General features: G+C 36.6%; 1 protein-coding gene across 2 annotated transcripts in view; it reads left to right on the forward strand.

Moving 5' to 3' along the window:
* The first annotated feature begins 472 nt into the window (after window positions 1–472).
* Window positions 473–21332, forward strand: part of STYX (serine/threonine/tyrosine interacting protein) — a 37519-nt gene continuing 16659 nt past the window's right edge. For both annotated transcript variants that reach the window (XM_019451796.2, XM_019451797.2), the window contains exons 1-4: window positions 473–844; window positions 13643–13675; window positions 15171–15224; window positions 19334–19431. In XM_019451796.2, the coding sequence (XP_019307341.1) occupies window positions 788–844; window positions 13643–13675; window positions 15171–15224; window positions 19334–19431 (242 nt within the window). In that variant the 5' untranslated portion in view covers window positions 473–787. The remainder of the gene's footprint in view (window positions 845–13642; window positions 13676–15170; window positions 15225–19333; window positions 19432–21332) is intronic.

Genomic DNA, 21332 nt, shown 5'->3' on the forward strand with positions numbered 1-21332 from the left:
GCTTAGAAACCAAGGGTGTTTCATTTTCTGTGTAGCATAACACAGTTTTAAGATGAACTCTTCATTTATTACTCTTTCGGTTATAACCTCGCCACAGATTGCGCAGGATTCTGAGGGGAGAAAATACAGTTTTCCTTTCGGATGCCAGTCTCTGGTGGCTAGGATGTTTGCCGGTTCTTACACTACAGATTTGCGTCCTCTCTGGGAAAGGTTAGAGCTGGTGCGGTTGGTCCCACTGCCTTTCCCAGGACCTTCAGTCGTTGCCCCCTCCTGCCGCAGCCCCACCTCCTCCACACCCGGTGAGCTTCGGCCCTTGCTCCTCCGAGGCCCCGCCCCCCGCGTCTGCGCTCTGGCGGAGGGGCGGGGCAGCGGCGCGCTGACACCTGGCGGCCGCGGGGGGCGGGCCGAAGGCAAGCGTGGGCTGGGATTGGCTGGGATAGAGAGGGGTGGGGAGGGGGGAAAGGAGGGGAGACGGTTGTAGGGCTCTTGCTAGTGCCCGAGCCTGTGCGGCCTGAGGGGCGCGGAGACTCAGGGGGAGGGAGACGGCAGCAGCATGGCGGCGGGGTATGAGCCGCCCAACCCTCCTCTTCCCCGCTGTCGCCGCCGTCGCCGCCGGAGTCGCTGGGACCCTTTAGTCTGCGTGTGTTAGTTGTAAGCCCGCTGCCCGCCCGTCAGCCCTCTGGCCCACCCGCCCTCCTCCCTATCTCTGTCACTGGCAGCCCGAGGGTCGGGCGGGCCGGATAAAACTCCCTCTCCCACCCCGCCCACAAGCCTCGGGGCCCGGACCATGGAGGACGTGAAGCTGGAGTTCCCCTCGCTCCCGCAGTGCAAAGAAGACGCCGAGGTGAGTTTGTCCAGTGACTGCCACGCACAGGCCTTCCCGTGCGGCTCTTCGGCCGCGGGGCGACCCCAGGCCCCAACCGTCGAAGTCCCCAAGCTCCACCGGAGCCCTGTTGCCTCCTGAGAACGTCCTGGGACCTTGGGGAGAAGCGTCACTCACCGAATTCCTTTGACCCTCCTGAGACCCCGGCGGAGGGGCTGCTGGGTCTGTTCTGCTTAATTAAATGGGAAGGGCAAAATTAGTCCTTTCTCCCCCAGGCTCGGCGTTGAGGACTGGCTTTGAGTAAGGTTCCCCTTTTTATTGGCAAGGCAGTACGAGGGTAATGTTTTAAATTTCAATTTGAGGGATATATTTGGTGTCATTCGCATGGGGGACACATGGTCCCACATGTGAGATAGATCTGGGGCCTGAGCTTTCCGAGTGCGCCTTCAAAAAGTTTTCCAAAGTAGTTGTTTTGTTTAGTTTTTTGGTATTTTTGAGGGAAAGCCGTGACCCGCAGAATAAAATGTCACAAAGCTAGCTCATTTCAATCTAAAAACTTCAATCATGAAACTTGCCCTTTGGAGGGCAGTTGTTACTGAGAATGAAATTGGTTTTAAACTGTCCTCCTGATTTCTGATTTGGGCTTCTTTTTACTCCACCTTATATCTTCTTTGACCAACGTTTGTATTGAGTTTTTTCCCCATCTATTGCTAGTTTAAAATACTTTGTGATGTTGCAGACTACTAAATTAGAATTTTCTGAAGACTAAATTAGTAAAAAAGACAAGGATACTCAGTTATGCCCTAGTAGGATCAAGATAGAAATTAAAATTTCTAGGTCTAAATATCTTAAAAATAATTGGAAAGTAAAACTTTTTAAGAAACCATTCAGTTTATACCAAATATTCATTTTTTTGAGTATCTTCATTTGGGGTTCACATGTGGAGGGATCCTTTGCTTGTGGTAGTAGTCTTTCAGAAATTCATATTTTAAGAGTAGACTCTTAAATAGGAAAAAAAAAAGTTGAGTTTAGGTTAGTCAAAAATGAATTTACACTTTTTTATTTGTTTAATATGGAATAATGTGAATGAGGAATATGCTTTTTGTCCTTAAAAATGATTCAGTGATTTCATCGTGAAAGCAACCTTAGAAATAATGTAGAACATTCTCTCTTTTCAGGTGAAGAGAGTGTAGTTTACTGAGAATAAGTGATATGCCAAGTTAACAGTAGCATAAGACACAGTTGAGAACCTTGGTCTCTTGGTTCCTAATTCGTTGTTTTTAATACACCTCAATTTTTCCCTGCTCTAATCTGAAAAATTCTAATTTAAAATGTTTGCAGACTTGAATTTAATCTTTTATTGTGTATATAATATGCCTTATCCCTGTAAAAATGATAGTCTTACTGGGAATATAGCTTTCTTTCCTGTGTAAGGACAGAAGTAATGCTTAAAGCCCAGTAGATAATGATGCAAATGTTACTTACTGAAAGCCAGTTCATGTCTTTTTACATAGCATTGGATGTTTGTTTTCTTTTGGTTGCAAGTGACAAAAACCAGCTCAGACTAGCTGAAGCGAAAAGAAACGTAGTTAAATCCAGAAAGGTGGGGATGCAGCTGGTCTCAGGGACTTCCTAGACAGTATTATGATGCATCAGAACTGCCTCGGCCCCTTATCAGTGCTTGTCTCTACTTTCGGCATTTCTGCCTTTACTCTGCCTTCTCTGCAGATACGGACTTTGACTGTCAGCTGTTCAAGGTCATACCCTTACAAAGCTTACACATTGAAGAACAACAATATGTGTAAGCTTCAGTATTTGAAGTCTAGAGGATTGGCCTAACCTAGGTCATGTGCCCATCCGTTGGATTAGTCCCTATAGCCAGAATGGAGAAAATACAATGAAGAGCCCAGTATATGACCTAGAATATACCCACTTGTGGCCAGGGGAGTGAAGTTTGTCATTGGTAGCCCTCCCACCAAAATCATAGGGGCATTTCCACAGGAGATGGAAGGTGCTTTCTGGGCAGACAGAACTAGAAATAACCATTAAATAGGGCATATAGTTACTCATGATAAACTAATAAAGCAGTGTTAATTTTCTAATTTGCCATGAAATATGTAAAGTATCAAATGGTCTTATGTAGTTATGATGACCAGCCAATAAGAGTGTTCTTCGACCTAGGAAGCATTTCATTGAAACCTAAATTACAGACCAAATGTTGCTTTAGTAAACATGGAATTCAAGTAGAGAGATTTTTATGCATGCACTTAATGATTGATGTGATCAAGCCATGACAGCTTGATGATCCTATCATCTCTGTAAGAATATTACTTCCTTGTTTCTTGAAACACTGGTCAGGGCATTCTTTTAGGACAATTCTAGCAAAAATTTAGCTGTGTTCAGATTGGTTTGGAAACAGATTGTCACTCCTTTGTTTACAACTTGGCTGTGATTTCCCATTGTTTTGAGGATGAAGTTCAAACCCTTAACTTTAAAAAAAATTTTTTTTAATGTTTATTTATTTTAGAGAGAGCACCAGAAGGGAAGGGGCAGAGAAAGGGGGGGGGGAGGGCAGAAGATCCAAAGTGGGCTCCACGCTGACAGTAGAGAGCCCAATTTGGGGCTTGAACTCAGGAGCTGTGAGATCATTACCTGAGCTGAAGTCGGAGGCTTAACTGACTGAGCCACCCAGGTGCCCAACCCTTAATTAACATCTGCAATGTTGTGTGTGATCTGGCATCTGCCCTTTTTTTTTTTTTTTTTTTTTTTTGAGTTTGTTTATTTATTTTGGAGAGAGCACCAGTGAGGGAAGGGCAGAGAGCAGCGAGGGAGAGAGAAAGAATCCCTAGCAGGCTCCAGAGAGAGAGGGAGAAAAAGAATTCAAGCAGGCTCCAGAGAGAGAGGGAGAAAAAGAATTCAAGCAGGCTCTGTGCTGTCAGTGCAGAGCCCTATGTGGGGCTCAATCTCAAGAACTGTGAGAACACAACCTGAGCTGGGAGCTTAACCTGCTGAGCCATCCAAGTGCCCCCTGCCTACCTTTCTAACCTTATAATGAGCTACTCTTCCTCTTGTTCCCTTCTCTGTTTGCCCTAGCCATGTTCATCTTCTCTCAGTTCTTGGGATGTTTTAGGCCCCACCCCCACCCCAGGACCTTTACATTTGCTATTACCCCTGCTCTGGCTGCCAACACTACACTTGCCCTCACCTAATTAACTATTTGCTTTTCGATTAGATCTCAATTTAGGTAACATTTTTTCAGAAAGACGTTCCCTGATTTTGCCAACTCCTCCTGTTCACAGCCCCCCCCCCCCCCAATAGTTTAAGCCTGCAGGTACACAATTCTCTGTAGCACTTGGTATTTTTATACCTTCCTTGTAACAGATATCATACTGATGGTTTTCCTTAATGTCTATTCTCCATATAGACTGAAAGTTTCCTAAGGGAGTTTATTCACCAAAATGTTCTTGCCTTATTCCCCACTGTTTCTTGCACTTACTCCCCACTGTTTCTTTTTTTTTTTTTTTTTTTTTTAAATTTTTTTTTTTCAACGTTTTTTATTTATTTTTGGGACAGAGAGAGACAGAGCATGAACGGGGGAAGGGCAGAGAGAGAGGGAGACACAGAATCGGAAACAGGCTCCAGGCTCCAAGCCATCAGCCCAGAGCCCGACGTGGGGCTCGAACTCACGGACCGCGAGATCGTGACCTGGCTGAAGTCGGACGCTTAACCGACTGCGCCACCCAGGCGCCCCATACTCCCCACTGTTTCTTGCACTTACCACAGTGTCTGGTATATACCATAAGCTTAACAAATGTTGAATTAATATAAGAATCTTGGTTGGTTTTGATAGTAGAGTCTTGTGACAAGATTACAGTAGGTTTTTTTTTTTTTTTTAGATGTGAAGAAGAGAGCAGCTTACACGACCAATTTTTAAATTAAAAAAAATTTTTTTTTACATTTATTTATTTTTGAGAGACAGAGCACAAGTGGAGGAGGGGCAGAGAGAGAAGGAGACACAGAATTGGAAGCAGGCTCCAGGCTCTGAGCTGTCAGCACAGAGCCCGACGTGGGTCTCGAACCCACAAACCGTGAGATCATGACCTGAGCTGAAGTCGGACGCTCAACCGACTGAGCCACCCAGGCACCCCACACTACCAATTTTTAAATAAATTAGTTGCATAGTTAGGGCTGTTGGTTTTATAATTCAATAATTGTTTTCTTTTCAGATAGAAAGTGTTATTTATTTCAGTTGCAATTTGGCAACTTAAATGTTACTCTTTCTGTTTTCTCTTTTGACTCCCATAGTACAGAATAAAAAATAGGAATTGCTTCATATTTCTGACTGAAGATCCTTTAAATTTAGAATGTTGCTGTTTAAACCTGACTATAGAGTAGAATTACTCAAGGGGCTTTTAAAAAATAACCATTCCTGGGCCCTGTCATCACCTTCTCTGATTTAACTGATCTGAGATGGAACCAGATAATTCTAATGGCAGCTAGGTTTATGAGTAACTGACTTAAAATCATCTTACTTGAATGCCCTTCTGCCTCTCTATATCCCTTCAATATTTATTTATTTATGAGTGCACCTGCATTTATAATCTATTTTGGTATTTTTTTAAATGTTTTTATTTATTTTTGAGACAGAGAGAGACAGAGCATGAGCAGGGGAGGGGCAGAGAGAGAAGAAGACACAGAATCTGAAGCAGGCTCCAGGCTCTGAGCTGTCAGCACAGAGCCTGACGTGGGGCTCAAACTCACAGACTGTGAGATCATGACCTGAGCTGAATTTGGACGCTTAACTGACTGAGCCACCCAGGTGCCCCAATCTATTTTGGTATTTTTAAAGATTTTTTTAAATGTTTATTTTAGAGAGAAAGACAGAGGTGAGTGGGGGAGGGGCAGAGAGAGAGGGAGACACAGAATCCAAAGCAGATTCCAGGCTCTGAGTTGTTAGTACAGAGCCCCACGCAGGGCTCGAACCCACAAACCGTGAGATCGTGGCCTGAGCCAAAGTTGGACGCTTAACTGACTGAGCCACCCAGGTGCCCTTATTTGGTATTTCTAAATGTTCTAGGTTTTAGCCAGCCTGATACATGTGCTGATAAGAATTAAGTTTTTATTTTATCTAATGGTTACAGCCTGTATCCTTTGCTGAGTTTATTTACTTACTTATTGATCTTTGAACATTTTTATAACATTTCCTACTCCCAACGTTCAATTTCTATCCCATCAATGCAATTGTATAGCTCATGTAACTGCATTTGTATGAGAAGGAAGGAGAGAACCTGAAAGAAGTTTTAATATGCCGTACCTTCTAGGTCATATTGATGATTGAAGGATTTTCACTTGTGAATTAATTTTCACCAGAAGCATGATATATATCACAATTAGGGGTATTTTGGTTTAGCTGGGTTGCTTTGGTTTGAAAAATGTAGTTGGACTGCTTAACTAATCATCTGTGTTTGGGAAACCAATTCTACTAATTAACTATAGTAGTAATTCATAATAGATCATTGGGAATTTGCCCTATTACTACTGCCATATCTAAAAGATGGATTTTAGCAGCAGTGTGGGCAGGCTGAGATTAAGATTGAGTGTAATATAGGTTTGTTGTAATATAAGATATGGTTAGAAACATGTTCAGACAGATGGATGTCTGGTAGAACAAGACAGTGAGCATGAATGACTTAAAATCTTGGTCTAGTATTCTAGAGGCATAGGCAGAATTGGTAGACAAGGCAGGATTAAGATTTGTTTTGCAGAGTAATAATCAGGACTAGGTAAACAAAGACGATAGGCGCTTGAGATCAAAATCTAATGCTAGCACTAGGAATAGTTAATGACATTTTCTGTGAGAGAAAGCCTTTTCGATTTCAAAGGATCCATACCTATTACAGCAAGTCTGATGGTCACAAAAGTAGGCTATGTGCTTATTTGTTAGGTGTATAGGAATAATTTTTCATTCTCTCCTGCTATACAACTTGTTTTTTACTCCTGTAATGTCTTCCTTATATAAATATAGCATACACGTTCCATTGTATACAACCTTTTGGAAGTTCAAAATTTCTTTGAAGCCTCTTGATTCACTTAAAACTTAAGGTAAATTTTGCACTCTGTCCCATATGGTCATGTTTGTTTTAGTATAAAAATATTTTAAAGTATAGTGAAGATACTTTTTCTCCAAAAAGAAAAATTTTCTTGGTAAAATTGATATATTCTAGAAGGAAGCACATTTATCCTGTGTCTTTGAGTGCCTTCTGACATGTTTATTGTGAGATATTCCCTGGAATATGTCCTCCTGTTTTTCTTTTTTCATGCATAATTTTTAGAGATTTCATTTGAGATAAACTCAAAAGTACACATTTCTTTAATCACTTTTCTTCTTTCTGGCAGCTCTGACAGGTTTCCTCAGGAAGATAAGGCTGTCAGACTAATCAAGAATCTTTTTTCTTTTTTTTAAGAAAGGGGAAAAAAGAAAGATCCATAGAATCTAGTGCCATATATCTCCAAAATGCCTGTCATGTACTTATGCTGTGGCAGGCACTATGCTCAGTGTTAGGGGTACCATGATGAAAATGACAGTCTTTGGCCTAAGTTCTTTAAAAACTTTTCAATATAAAAGGTTATAACATATTGGTAAGTTAAAGAAGCACATGAACATTCATGTGTTCAATGTACAAATTGATTACATTTCCCCCTCTCTTGGCTTGGAAATTATATACTTTATTTCTGTTAATCCCTATTTTAATAATATAATCATTTTATGTAGTCAATATTTGTTTGATTACTGTTTGCTATATAGTTCCTTCTTACATTGAGAGGCTGTTGGGTGTCAGTTTTTCTGGAGTCAGACTGCTTTAACTCAGTTACTTAGGCTCTGTACCTAAAGTAGAAATGAAAGATAGAGAAAACAATACCATTTCAAAAATATGTTTTGGAAGTTCCTTTAATAGGAGTCTACTGGTAGTAAACTCTGTTTTTGTTTGAATGGAATCAATCTTCTTTCTCCCTCTTGTTCTTGAAAGATGATTTGCTGAGCATATATTCTAGGTTCACCATTATTTATTTCACTACTTTGAATGCATTATTCTTCAGTCTTTTATTCTTGCAGTTGAGAAGTCAAGGACAGTCTAATTGTCTCTTTTGTATTTAATATCTTGGTTTTGTTGCATGCTCTCTTTTCTTAAGTAGGAGTAAAATTTATACAGAGTGTAATGCACAAATATTAAGTCCACAATTCAGTAATTTTTATTAAATATATACACCAGTATAATCCTACTCTTATCAGGATATATACCAGTTCTATTAGTGTAGAAAGTTATTTCATGTTCATTTCCAGGCAATCCCTACCCTGCTCCACAATAGGCATTGAATAATATGATTTCTGTAACCATAGTTTAGTTTTATCTGTTCTTGAACTTTAAATAGAATCGTGTAAAGTGGACTCTTTTGTTTATGGCTTTTTTAATTTAACATAATATGTGTGAAATTCACCTATGTTGTACTTATGGGTAGTAGTAGATTTTTTATTGCTGAATAATATTTCATTGTATGAATATACAGTAGACATTTGGGTTTTTTGGAGTTAATGATGGATAAAGGTGCTTTAAATAGTCTTGTGTAAGTCTTTTTGTGGAGATATGTTTTTATTTCTCTTTGTTAAATCCTCGGAGTGGAATTGCTAGATTATAGGGTAGCTGTATGTTTATCATTTCATTTTACACTCCAGTTAGCAACGTTTGAGACTCCTAGTTGCTCCACGTCATCACTAACATTTGGTGTTGTGTTTTTAACTTTAGCCATTAGTGGTTATGTAGTGGTATCTTGTGCTTTTAATTTGAATTTCCCTAATGACCAGTGATGTTGAGCACCTTTGTGTGCACTGTTGGCCATTTATATACCTTCCATGGTGGGATGTCTGTTCAGTTCTTTTCCCATTTAAAAAATTGGGTTGTCACTTTATTGTTGATGCAATATTTATGTATTTTGGATATACGTCTTTTGTTGGGTATATAAATTACAAATATTTTCTTTCAGTTTGTGGCTTGCTTTTTTGTTTTGTTAGCAGTGTATTTCATTGAGCAGAAGTTTTTAATTTTCATGAAATCGAATTTATCAAAATTTTTTTCCTTTATGCTTAGTATCTTTTGTGCCCTCTTTAAGACATCGTTGCTTTTCCCAAAGTTGCAAAGATATTCTGTTTTCTTCTAGAAGTTTTATCATTTTTGCATTTATATTTATACACATACACCTTTTTTTCCCCCATTTATTCAACAAATATGTATTGAGTGCATACTGTGTGCCAGGCACTGTCATCAAATGTTGGGAATACATACAACAGTGAAGACAAGATGTTTGTATGTGAGGAGGGTTTAGAGTGGGAGGTGATGAGGGGTCAGGATCAAGATTTATTTTATTTTCTAGATATTTGTCTAATTGTTCCAACACCATTTGTTGAAAGATTTTTTTTTTTTCTACATTGAAATGCCTTGTTATCTTTCAGGAAAATTAATTGAGTGCATATATGAAGGTCTTTTGGACTCTGTTCTTTTCCATTTCTCTCTTTGCTTTTAGTGTGGAAAAAGAATTTCTTCTCTTTATGTGTGGTGTGCTCTATTTAACTTTGTATTTCTTTCCTTTATCTTGCTTGGGAATTGTGGAGCTACTTATTTCTGAGGTGTGGTGTCTTTAACCAGTTTTGGACAATTCTTATTAATATCTTGTGTAATTTTTTTTTTTAATTTTTTTTTTAACGTTTTATTTATTTTTGAGACCGAGAGAGACAGAGCATGAACAGGGGAGGGTCAGCGAGAGAGAGACACAGAATCTGAAACAGGCTCCAGGCTCTGAGCTGTCAGCACAGAGCCCGACGTGGGGCTCGAACTCACGGACCGCGAGATCATGACCTGAGCCGAAGTCGGCTGCCCAACCAACTGAGCCACCCAGGCGCCCCAGTATCTTGTGTAATATTATCTCTCCTTTATTTTCTCTCCCTTCTGGAACTTAGATTTTATGGAAGTTAGACTTCTTAATTCAATCTTAATAAGTCTATTAACTGATCATATTTTCCAACACTGAATTTAGATCATTTTTTCAATTCTATTTTCCAGTTCACAAGTTCTCTCTTTGTCTACTGTTTAGTCTATCCACTGATTTTATTTATTTATTTATTTATTTATTTATTTAATGTTTTATTTTTATTTTTGAGGGAGAGAGAGACAGAACACGAGTGGGGGAGTGTCAGAGAGGAGACAGAATCCAAAGTAGGCTCCAGGCTCTGAGCTGTTAGCACAGAGCCCCACGTGGGGCTCAAACCCATAAGCCCTGAGCTATGAACTGAGCCGAAGTCTGCTGCTTAAACCAGTATTTTCCTCCTCTTAAAATTTGATTCTTAATTGTGAGCTCATTGGAATCCATCTCTGTGAATTATTTCTGATCTAGGTTTAGGGTATGCTTCTCCAGAGAGAAAATGCATTTGTTTTTTCCAAGAACCCATGGACATGATCTACCCAGGACCACTTGACATTCAATTTTCACTTGACCTCACAAAAATAATTGAATTCTAATGCCAAAGTTGAGCAAAGGCCAGGTTGTGGCCACCACTACTACCACATTCTACTCAGAGCCAAAGCTCAGAAAGGCAAAGGTACTCATTTTCTGGGGATGAGGTGAGTCATCCCCCACCCTCCCTGCCAACCTCCCCAGTTTATCATTCACTGAGAGTGTTGCCTTTTGGGTGTTTCTCATTTACTGAGAAACACTCTCATTTACTGAGAGTGTTTATCCACTGAGAGTGTTGCTTTTTGGTGTTGATCTGACTTCCCTCTTGATCAGGTCCTAGGCTCTGTCTTATGTCTCACATATACAGTGTCATTTAAATTAAGGCCATGGTGAGGATGTGGAACAGCTAGAACTCCCATATGTTGCTGGTGAGAGTGTAAATTGGTTTTGGAAAACTTTTGATAGTGTCTAGTAAAGCCAAAAATAGGCCTACTCTGTGACCTAGTAATTCCATTGCTACTTTTTTTTTTTTAAAGATTTTATTTTTTAAAGTAATCTATACACCCAATGTGGAGCTTGAACTCACAACCCCAAGATCAAGAGTCACATGCTCTTCTGACTGAGCCAGCCAGGTGCTCCTCCATTGTTACTTTTATATCCAAGAGAAAGACATGCATGTGTGTATCAAGGGGAACATAAAATAATTTTCATAGCACCTTTATTCTTATTTGCCCAAACCCTGAAGCTACTTAAATCTCCACCAACAGGATAATGAGTAAATTGTGGAATATTCATACAATAGTATACTGCACAGCAATAAAAAGGACCAAACTACTAACATATGCAACATGGATAAATCTCACAGGCATTAGGTTGAGTGAAAGAAGCCAGACATAAAATAGTACTGTTGTGATTCCATTTATATTTGGTTCAAGAATAGCTAAAACTAATCTATATTGGTAGAAGTCAGTGGTCACCTCTGAAAGAGAGGGTTTTGACTGAGAAGAGAAAGGAGGGAACTTCTGGGATAACAGAAATCTTGATCTGGATGGTGATTACAAGGATATATTGCTTGTAAAAATTCATTGAGCTCTACGTTCATATTTGGGCATTTTAACACTTCATTCTGTGTTCTTTTATACTCCCATTTTAAAAGAACGAAGGTAATAAGGCCATGAAAGATCAGTAGATCCTCTCAGGATATGGCTTCTCAGGTTTATAGTCTATTTCTGCTACATTGCCAAGATCCATTTTCAACATGTAAAACAAAAAATACTTAGTTTCTCCTCTTTATTAAAAAAAAAAAAATTGCTGGCTGTCATTGCAGGAGTACTATTCTGTCTTTTCTGTAGCCAGACTCAAGAAGTTTGCTGCTTGGGGTACATTAAATTGAACACAACCCAAGGAAGTGTTGAAAGCAAAGAGTTTTTATTACTTGTCGCAGGTGAGGAGACAGGGAAATGGCTCTCAAAGCACTGTCTCCCCTTGGGGTTCATGCATGAAGCTTTTGTTCAGTGTGCTAGGAAACAGAGCCAGGATGCTTGATACATTAAGGAACTTACATATATTTTGTTACCTAGGCTCTTGGGTTCAACTTTGCCTGCTTAAGTATGTCAACATACTAGTGCATACATTGTATGTTCAAAAAATGGTTGGAGAACCTTGCCCATAGGAGATCTTAGTCTTATAATGAGCTAAAGGTAACTTTAAGGGCAACTCAGGGCACTTCTACATAGGTCAAAAGTTCCAAACTGGCTCAAACTGGCTCAAACTGGCTCATGCAAGGAGGTAACTCTGGTGGAACACCTAGCCATAGCTGCTTGTTCTGCAAAACACCACATTCTTTCCTGCTTTCCTTGCTTTTCCCTCTTCTCCCTCCTCCCATCTGCTGATAGCTTGCCAGCCCTCTGATAGGGGTAATTCCCCATTGCATCCTAGCTAAGATGGAATTCCATTACAGGTATATAATATTTCTACCTTATGTGTTAAAAATACTTTTCTAATTTAGAAGATCTAGGTGAAGGGTAAGGGGAATTCCTTGCACTATTTTTAACTTTTCTGTAGTCCTAAAATTATTTAAAAATGAAAAAGGTTTTTTATCTGTTTAAATGAATGTTTAAATGAAGTGTATTTGACATAGCGTTATATTAGTTTCAGGTGTATTACATTGTGATTGGACATTTCTGTATTTTTAAGTAATCTCTACACTCAGTGTGGGGCTTAAATTTACAGCCCCTTGATCAAGAGTCTCATACGCTACCAACTGAGCCAGCAAGGGACCCCTAGACAGTTCTGTACATTACGCAGTGCTCACATTGATAAATGTAGTTAACTTCTGTCACCATACAAAGTTATTCCAAATTATTGACTATCTCCCCTATGCTGTACTTTTCAACTCCATAACTTATTTTATAACTGGAAGCTTATACCCTTTGATCCCTTTCATCTGAAAATAAAAGTTGTGTTGTTGTTTTTTTTTTTAAAGCTTTTCCAGTTTTAACTTTAGGAAGCTCATTTCTATTTATAATTTTGAGTTTTAAGCAGTCAGGTTAGAAACTTGGAATGCAGTCCATTTACAAATGAGGATTTGATTCTTTATCATATCAGTTCACTGGAATTGCTTTTTTCTTGTCCCAAATTTTAAAATGTTTTCTGTCTTTTGCCATTGGCATTTTGCATTATTTTCCAACTTGTTTATATTGATCTGCATTCCAAAAAACAGGATGAATTCTTTACTTCCATGAAATGTATATTTAAAAGGAATTGAACTGAAAGAATCTTAAGATGAAGTAAGGTATGCGAAAGCCTGTTTGATAAGCATCTAGAGGTTTAGATCAGGGATGGCAAATACCTATTACTTAACGCTCTTTGAGTCCATTGCAGATACTGCTCATTGATCAGAGTACTCATCTTCCAGAGTCTTTGCTCACAGTGTTTTAGCTATCTACTGTCAGTTGATTAGAGTTAACTGAATGACAAAAAGCTATTTGACATTTCTGGCTCGGTGGATCAGTTTTTGGGAGAAATTTCTGGAATATCCGTTCTTTTAGTTAATGAGCTATTCTATCCGTTGTATGAAGTAACATAATCATAATTTTGGAAGCCCAGTTACCTAAAGAATACCTTAATCGTTGTTTCTTGCACTTAAATTTTTAGGTGTTTGTGAAGCCAGTTGAATCTATTCATAGAATATTAAGTATAATGTATTTTTTTTTTTAATCCATACACTTGTATGTCACATCTTAAACTTTTAATTGGGTAACATTTTTCATAATGTTATTTATTTTTATTCTTGGGTTTTCTTTCTATTTTAAGGAATGGACCTACCCTATGAGACGAGAGATGCAGGTAAGATAACCTTTTTGTTTATTCAGGCCAGTCCATATTATTATTATCATCAAATAACTGATTTCACAAAGGATTTAAGACCTGTTGGCTCATGATCTGTAGGTTCCTCATTGAGTATTTAAAAAATCAACATATTTAAAGGTTAACATTAAAAAATGGGAAATGAATTGTTGCCTTTCTTCCTTATAGTAGAATCATGGTTATATATATATATATACACACACACACATATACATACATATATGTATGTATATACATATAAATGTAAATATACATATATATATTACCATGATTCTACTATATACATACATACATGTATGTATATATATGTGCTGAGTCACTGTTTTTCCTTATCTGAAAAATTGGATACAATATTTATATTTCTGTTGAAAACAGTTTGCTTTCTGTGTTTGGCTAGTTTAGACAAGTCTATAAGATTTGACTATAAAGCAAATCACTCTTGAGTAATTGTTCCTCTTTGTGTCTGATTTCCAGACACAACTTCCATAATGAAGTCCTCCAGAAGACTGATTTGAATACTCCAAATGTGGAATAATAAAGTGATAGCTAACCTTCATAGCAGTTTGTTTTTCTTTTGCATTTGTTACTTACAGTCACTCTGCTAGCCCTAGAATCAAGCAGTGTCTCCTGTTCCTAGAAATACCTTGACTTTTAAAAATATGTTTCCTTTCTCTATTAGTGAAAATTCTCTTTTAAAAAATATCTTAGTACCTATGAAGCATTTACTTGGTGCTATGGGAAATGCAAAGGTGAGTAAAATGTAATTTGTGCCCACAAGAAGCTGATAGGAGAAATCAGACCTTTACGAAAATAATTATGATGTTTCATAGAAGAGAACTACAGAATTATACTGTATTATTATCTAGGCTATGGTATAGGTCAACTAAAATCTTTCTATATTGAATTCACATAGAAAAATTTTAATCTAGTATTTGGAAAGTATTTAAATTGCTGAAACTGTCAATAGGCAAGCAGTTGATATTGGTCTTTTTTAAACTTTGCAAGAATACTTTTATTAACTGAAGGAAACAGTTCTAATCTTCTTGTATCTTGTGCTACTTTTGATTTGGCTGAATAAGGTTTTGTGTAATTCCAAAGGGGTAATTTTTCTTTATGTCTACTTTATTTCTAGAGTAGAGAATATAAGTAAAATAAGAGATGTGTTATTAATCTAAAAGCCAGTCATACAATATGCTAATTTTATCCAAACTGCTTATAAAAAGCACTGTGGAAGTTCAAATATCTGACTTTTCAGAACTGTATTTAAACTTTAAATGTTTCGTTTGATATATAAAGCAAATCTGCATTTCTCTTCCCGGTCTTCGCTCAGTGTGACTAGGGAATATTCCCTAGATAGCAAGCTTTTTAATAAATTATTATAACAACTATGAAAACTCCACAAGTCCATTTATGTGGTACATAGTTTGTGTATATTTAAATTGTTGATGGTAAATATCTCAATTTTTTTTTCTAGGAAATTTTACCTGGATTGTTTTTAGGCCCATATTCTTCTGCCATGAAAAGCAAGGTATGAATTTTAGATTAAGTTCATCAAGAGACTTTATTAACCAGCTTTTTTGGAATAAATTTTTTTAGTTGTAAGAGAGAAGGTCCACAAATATTGCATGTCACTCTGGAGTACCTGCCTCTTTCCAAATTTTACTGTACCAGTGATTCTCAAATATTTCATCATAAATCACAAATGAGCTTTTCTGTATTAGTTTTTTCATGAATCCATGTGTTTGAAAGATTTACCAATTGATAATTGACCTTTACCCTCTAAAAGATTAGGTATCTGTCATTGCTAATCATATCTCTGAACAGTGAGATAGAATTAAAGCCCAAAATAAGTGTATTTAACATTTTAGTTTATCTTTCCTTATCAAGGGTAAATGTGTGTATATGTGCATGTGTATGCACGTGTTTTAATTGGTAAAATCTTATTTCTGTTTTTCCAAACTTTAGAGACCTAGATGCTCCAGGTTGTAAAGTATTATACCACATATATGTCTCTTGTCTCCTATATAGTCAAACTGAAATGGATTTCTTTAGTTACACATTTAACATGGTAGATTCTTTTTTTTTTTTTTAATTTTTATTTATTGATTTTTTTAGATTCATTTTAATATATGTAGCAATTTGCCACTTACTAGGGGATTCAGTCTTAGGAATTATGACAGTGCTACTAATTTGCTTTGAGTTATAATGTGAAACAGTGTATCACAAATGTTTTCCCTAATACCTTATTTTGAAGTCACTATTCTTGTGTATGATACCTACTCTACCTATGGTAAGTTTTGTAAAAAAAAATTTGTAGAATTTTTTTTTCTTTTTTCTTTTTGTTTCGTTTTGGAGACAGAGTGTGAGAGTTGGGGAGAGAGAGAGAATCTCAATCCGGCTCCACGCTCAGTGCACAGCCCGACGCAGGGCTCAATCCCATGACCTTGGGATCATGACCTGAGCTGAAATCAAAAGTAGGATGCTCAACCGACTTAGCCACCCAGGTGCCTGCAAAACTGTAGAATTTTTAAATCTAATGATTTAATTTAATGTATTTATGAATTTTGGGTGGGTGGGAGTTTTTTTTGTTTTGTTTTGTTTTTTAATGTTAGTTTATTTTTGATAGAGATAAAGGATGAGCAGGGTAGGGGCAGAGAGAAAGGGAGACACAGAATCAGAAGCAGGCTCCAGGCTCCAGCTGTCAGCACAGAGTGCAATGCAGGATGTCGAACCCACAAACCATGAGATCATGACCTGAGCTGAAGTTGGGCGCTTAACCAACTGAGCCACCCAGTTGCCCTTTGATTGGGAGTTTTTTTAGAGTTAGAGTCATTTCTTTGAAACTGGAAGGCTTTTTGACTATTGAGGCATATATAAGAGTAAACCTAGTTTTGATGGTCTACAGCTGGGTTGGAAAGGCACAGTGTTGCTTAAAAAAAAAAAAGTACTAAGGAAAGGATAGAGTAGTTAACTATAGACTTAACTGATTTACTTAAGACAAACAAAAGCCAAATAATGTAGTATTCACAAAATAGTATTCACAAAAATTGTTAGATTACTTTTTGTATTCCCACAGCATTTTATAAATATATCTATTATAGTATTTGTCACATGAAATTATTTGTTTATAGATTTCCTCAAAACCTCTTTACCATCGCCTTCACCATGGTCTAATTATTAGACTGAGGAAAAGTTTCTATGGCGAAATTTGATTATTTCTCATTTTGAATCACCATAGAACAGCTTGTCTTCCTTTTCATACCATCATCCTAAAAATATGTAACAACAACAAATAATAACAGAGATAAATCTTAGGGAATAAACTCCCTTTCTAATACTTGTTTAGTTAAGCTTATCTTTTATTACATTCAAATACAGTTTTAATAAAAGGGACAAATTGGGGCTCCTGGGTGGCTCAGTCAGTTAAGTCTGACTTCGGCTCAGGTCATGATCTCGTGGTTTGTGAGTTTGAGCCCCTGAGCATCAGGTTCTGTGCTGACAGCTCGGAGCCTAGCGCTTGCTTCAAATTGTGTCTCCCTCTCTCTCTGCCCCTCTCCTGCTCATACTCTGTTTCTGTCTTTCAAAAATAAATAAATGTTAAAAAAATTTTTTTGAAAAGGGACAAATTTAGGCTCTTTGTCAGTAGTGAATTGTTTCTTTTTATACAATTTTTTCTGTAGTTTGTAGGTATGAGTAAGTCATAATTTGCTTTATATAAATGAAAATCCATTGGAAAGTAAAAGTATTCTGTATGCTATTACATTTGGGTCCTATTTTGTTAAGGTTTTTTTTTTTTGTTTTTTTTTTTTACTTAGTAATAGTTTAATGTGCCTTCAATATTTGTGTTAAAGCAGATTTTTATCCATAGTTATATATATCTTCCTGTGATTTCTCACATTAATAAAGTATCTTTATATATCACAGATCAAGTATAAAGAATGGATATTGAATACATTTTGACAGTTTAGTAAATGTGAATATGAAACATTGATTAAATATTAATCCTACCAAGTGTTTACCTCCCTTCTTTTAACTCAGGGTACACTCAGGAAATACAAAGATAATTAAACTCTATCTAATATATGCCAGACATCAGAACATTTGCTGCAAAAATTAACATTTTAAACTTTTGAAAGCCATATTTTCTTAGCTCAGGCTGCTGTAATAAAATACTATAGACCAATGGCTTAAACATCAGACATTTATTTCTTGTGGTTGAAGTGGCTGGGAAATCTGAAATCACGGTGCCAACATGGTTAGGTTTTGGTAAGGGCCCTCTTCCTAGCTTGCAGATGGCTGCATTCTTGCTGTATCTTTACATGGCAGAGAGACAAAGTCCTGATGGCTGTTCCTTTTTTCAGGGCACTAATTCCATCATGTGGGCTTTACCCACATGACCTCATCTAAATCTCTGATTACCTTCCAAAGGCCCTATCTCCTAATACCACCTTGGAAGTTAGGACTTCAACATACAGATTTTAGGGAGATACAAACATTCAGTCCATAACAAATATAAATTATTCTTTGACTTCTCTGATGGATTATTAGTATTATTGTTCTGGACTATTTAATGCAGAAAGTGGGAATTAAATATATGAGCGTAAGCTGAAAAGTTTCATAGAAAACTCAAAATTATGAATTCTGATTCCTCATGCCAGCATGATTTGTTAAATATATTTTAACAAACATATAGTTGTTGAACAGTTAATATTTTCAAGGCACTGTTATACATACTTAATATGAATCTGTGAACAAAATCATAGTTCTCTTGGAATTTACATTCTATTAAAATAACACGTATATGTATTATGCCACATATAGTATATGTATATAACATGTTATATTAAATGTTAATGTATTTAATATATTAAATTGCTTTAAATGTCACATTAAATTGCTTTAAATGTATAGCCAAAAGACACCACAGAATATATCATTTGGAGTTGCCAGTTAACTTGAGAAAAATTTTTAAACTGAAACTTTAGTCTGTGAACTGTATATGTTAATTCTGGCTTGTATCAGAAAAAGTGTACTGAAAGAGGCAGGGAGATTTGGGCCCTGGTATTCCAATTAACTATGTCAGTGATGTTCAATAATTGTTTATGTCTTAGCAGTCCCTTCTAAAGAATAAAGTTTGTAGTCAGTATATGTAATTACCATTTACTGAACGCCTGCCATGTGCCCCAGGCACTGTGCCAAATTCCTTACATATATTATCTTATGTAATTCATCTAACCACTCAGTGGAAAGGTTAGTACCACAGAGCTCAGGTCATTAGCAGAGCTGGAAGATAGAGGTTGGGATTCTCATGACTACAAAGCCTTTAACCACTATATAGTATTGTTTACCAAATAAATGATCTTTAAGGTCTCAACAAGCCCTAAAATTATGGATGTAAAATAATCTTATTAGCCTTTTGAGCTTATGTAGTATATATTAATCTTAAATCATTGAAATATTTTACCGATCACTTCAGGTAAATTATTGTAAAATTAGCTTTAATACCCTGTGCCTAAAGTTCAGATGTGGCTATGTAATTTTAATGTTCAGTCCTGTGTATTTCAGACACCTGTGTTACAGCAAGGCGATGTTTTGTATTTTAAACTATTTCTCTCCCTTGTCCCTCTCTTTTTATAGCTACCTATTCTACAGAAATATGGAATAACCCATATAATATGCATAAGACAAAATATTGAAGCAAACTTTGTTAAACCAAACTTTCAACAATTATTTAGGTAAGAATTATGGTTGTGATGTATTAAAATGTTATGGGTAGCAAACATGTATTTTTATTTCAAGTTAATTTTATTATAGCAGACTTCTGTACATATCTGTTTTATAAGGATGCTCATCTAGGTATATCATTTAAAAAATAAACTTCTTTAAATTCTTAAATAAGTAACTAAATCATATAATGCAGAATTTTAAAGATTCAAAAGCATGTATAGTATACTGAAAAGTTTCCCTATCCTTATCCCTTAGATAGCCAGTTCCCCTCTAGAAGCATTCACTGTTACTCTTTGAGTATCCTTCCAGGATTATGTTGTATATACAAACAGTCCTACAGATAAACTTTTATTTTTTACACTGGCTTAAAGATTTTTTTTTTTTAATTTACTTTTAGAGATTGCTTCATATCATTACTTAGAGAGCTGCACTGATTTTTTAAATTTTCATAGTAATCCATTGAATAGCTATACTAAAATTTATTCAGTCTGTCTCCTGTTGTTGGGTATTTAGATTGTTTCCAGTCTTTGCTAACATAGCAGGTATTCCCATACATTTCATTTAATTCATGTGTGAATATATCAGTTGGATAAAGTGTAGAAGTGGAATTATTGCATCAAAGAATATGAGCATTTAAAATTTTAATGGATGTTGCAAATTGCCCCCCAATGAGTTGTATCAGTTTACATTCCTACTATGAAGTGAATGAGAAGAGACTATTTCCTTGGTATCTCTAAGACAAATTGTAAAACAGTTGTAATTTTCCCCAATTTTCTAGAGTAAAAATGATGTCTCATGTAGTTCTAATTTGCCTTTCTCGTTTATCTTCTAATGAGTGTGGTTGAGCATCTAATGGTTTTTAGTTTTATTTTAACTTTATTTTAAAAATAAATCTATATATTACAGTGATATAAAAAAGGGTGCAAAAAAGGTGTGTAAATAAAGTATGTCTCTTTTCTCCTCTAAACCCAAGCTCCAGCTTCTCTCTTGGGAGGCAGCTACTATTAACTCAAATATTCTAGAGATACTGTGTATCTATATAAAACATATTGTTGTAATTCTCTGATTGATTTATTGATTGTAAAAATGAAAGCAACCTGATTTTCCATCAGAACAGGACATTCTGAAATATATTGTGTAGGGGTGCCTGGGTGGCTCAGTCAGTTGAGCATCCAGCTTTGGCTCAGGTCATGATCTTGCACTCTGTGAGTCTGAGCCCCACATCCAGCTCTGTGCTGACAGCTCAGAGCCTGAAACCTTCTTCATATTCTAGGTCCTTCTTGCTCTCTGCCCCTCCCCCACTTGTGTGTACGCTCTCTCAAAAATAAACATTAAAAAATTAAAAAAAAAAAAATATATATATAGTGTGAATGTACAATAGAATCCTATAACCATGAAAAAGAATGAAATATTTCTGTGTTGATATGGAATAATCATTAATATTTATTAAAAAAGCAAGGTGTATAACCAAGTGTATATATACTCTCAATGTGTTTAAAAATACATACATTAGACATAGGTTCTTGTATATGCATGGAAAATTTCTAGACTAACACACCAGAAATTTGACAGTGGTTGCTTCTGAGAAGAGAAATTTAGAGTCTGGTAGAAGGGCCTACTTTTTTATTGCAAATATTTTTATACTGTTAGAATTTTTTACCATGTGTACATATTTTTCAGTTAATAAAAACTTTTTTAAAATTTTATAAATTTTTTAAATTTATAAAAATTTTAATGTTTATTTGTGTGTGTGTGTGTGTGTGTGTGTGTGTGTGTGTGAGAGAGAGAGAGAGAGAGAGACAGCATGAGTTGGGGAGGGGCAAGAGAGGGAGACACAGATTCTGAAGCAGGCTCCAGGCTCCAAGCTGTCAGCACAGAGCCCGAAGCTGGGCTTGAACTCATGAGCAGC

This window comes from Panthera pardus, unplaced genomic scaffold, assembly GCF_024362965.1.
Source record: "Panthera pardus isolate Hobbes unplaced genomic scaffold, ASM2436296v1 HiC_scaffold_24, whole genome shotgun sequence".
Taxonomy (NCBI): Eukaryota; Metazoa; Chordata; class Mammalia; order Carnivora; family Felidae; genus Panthera; species Panthera pardus.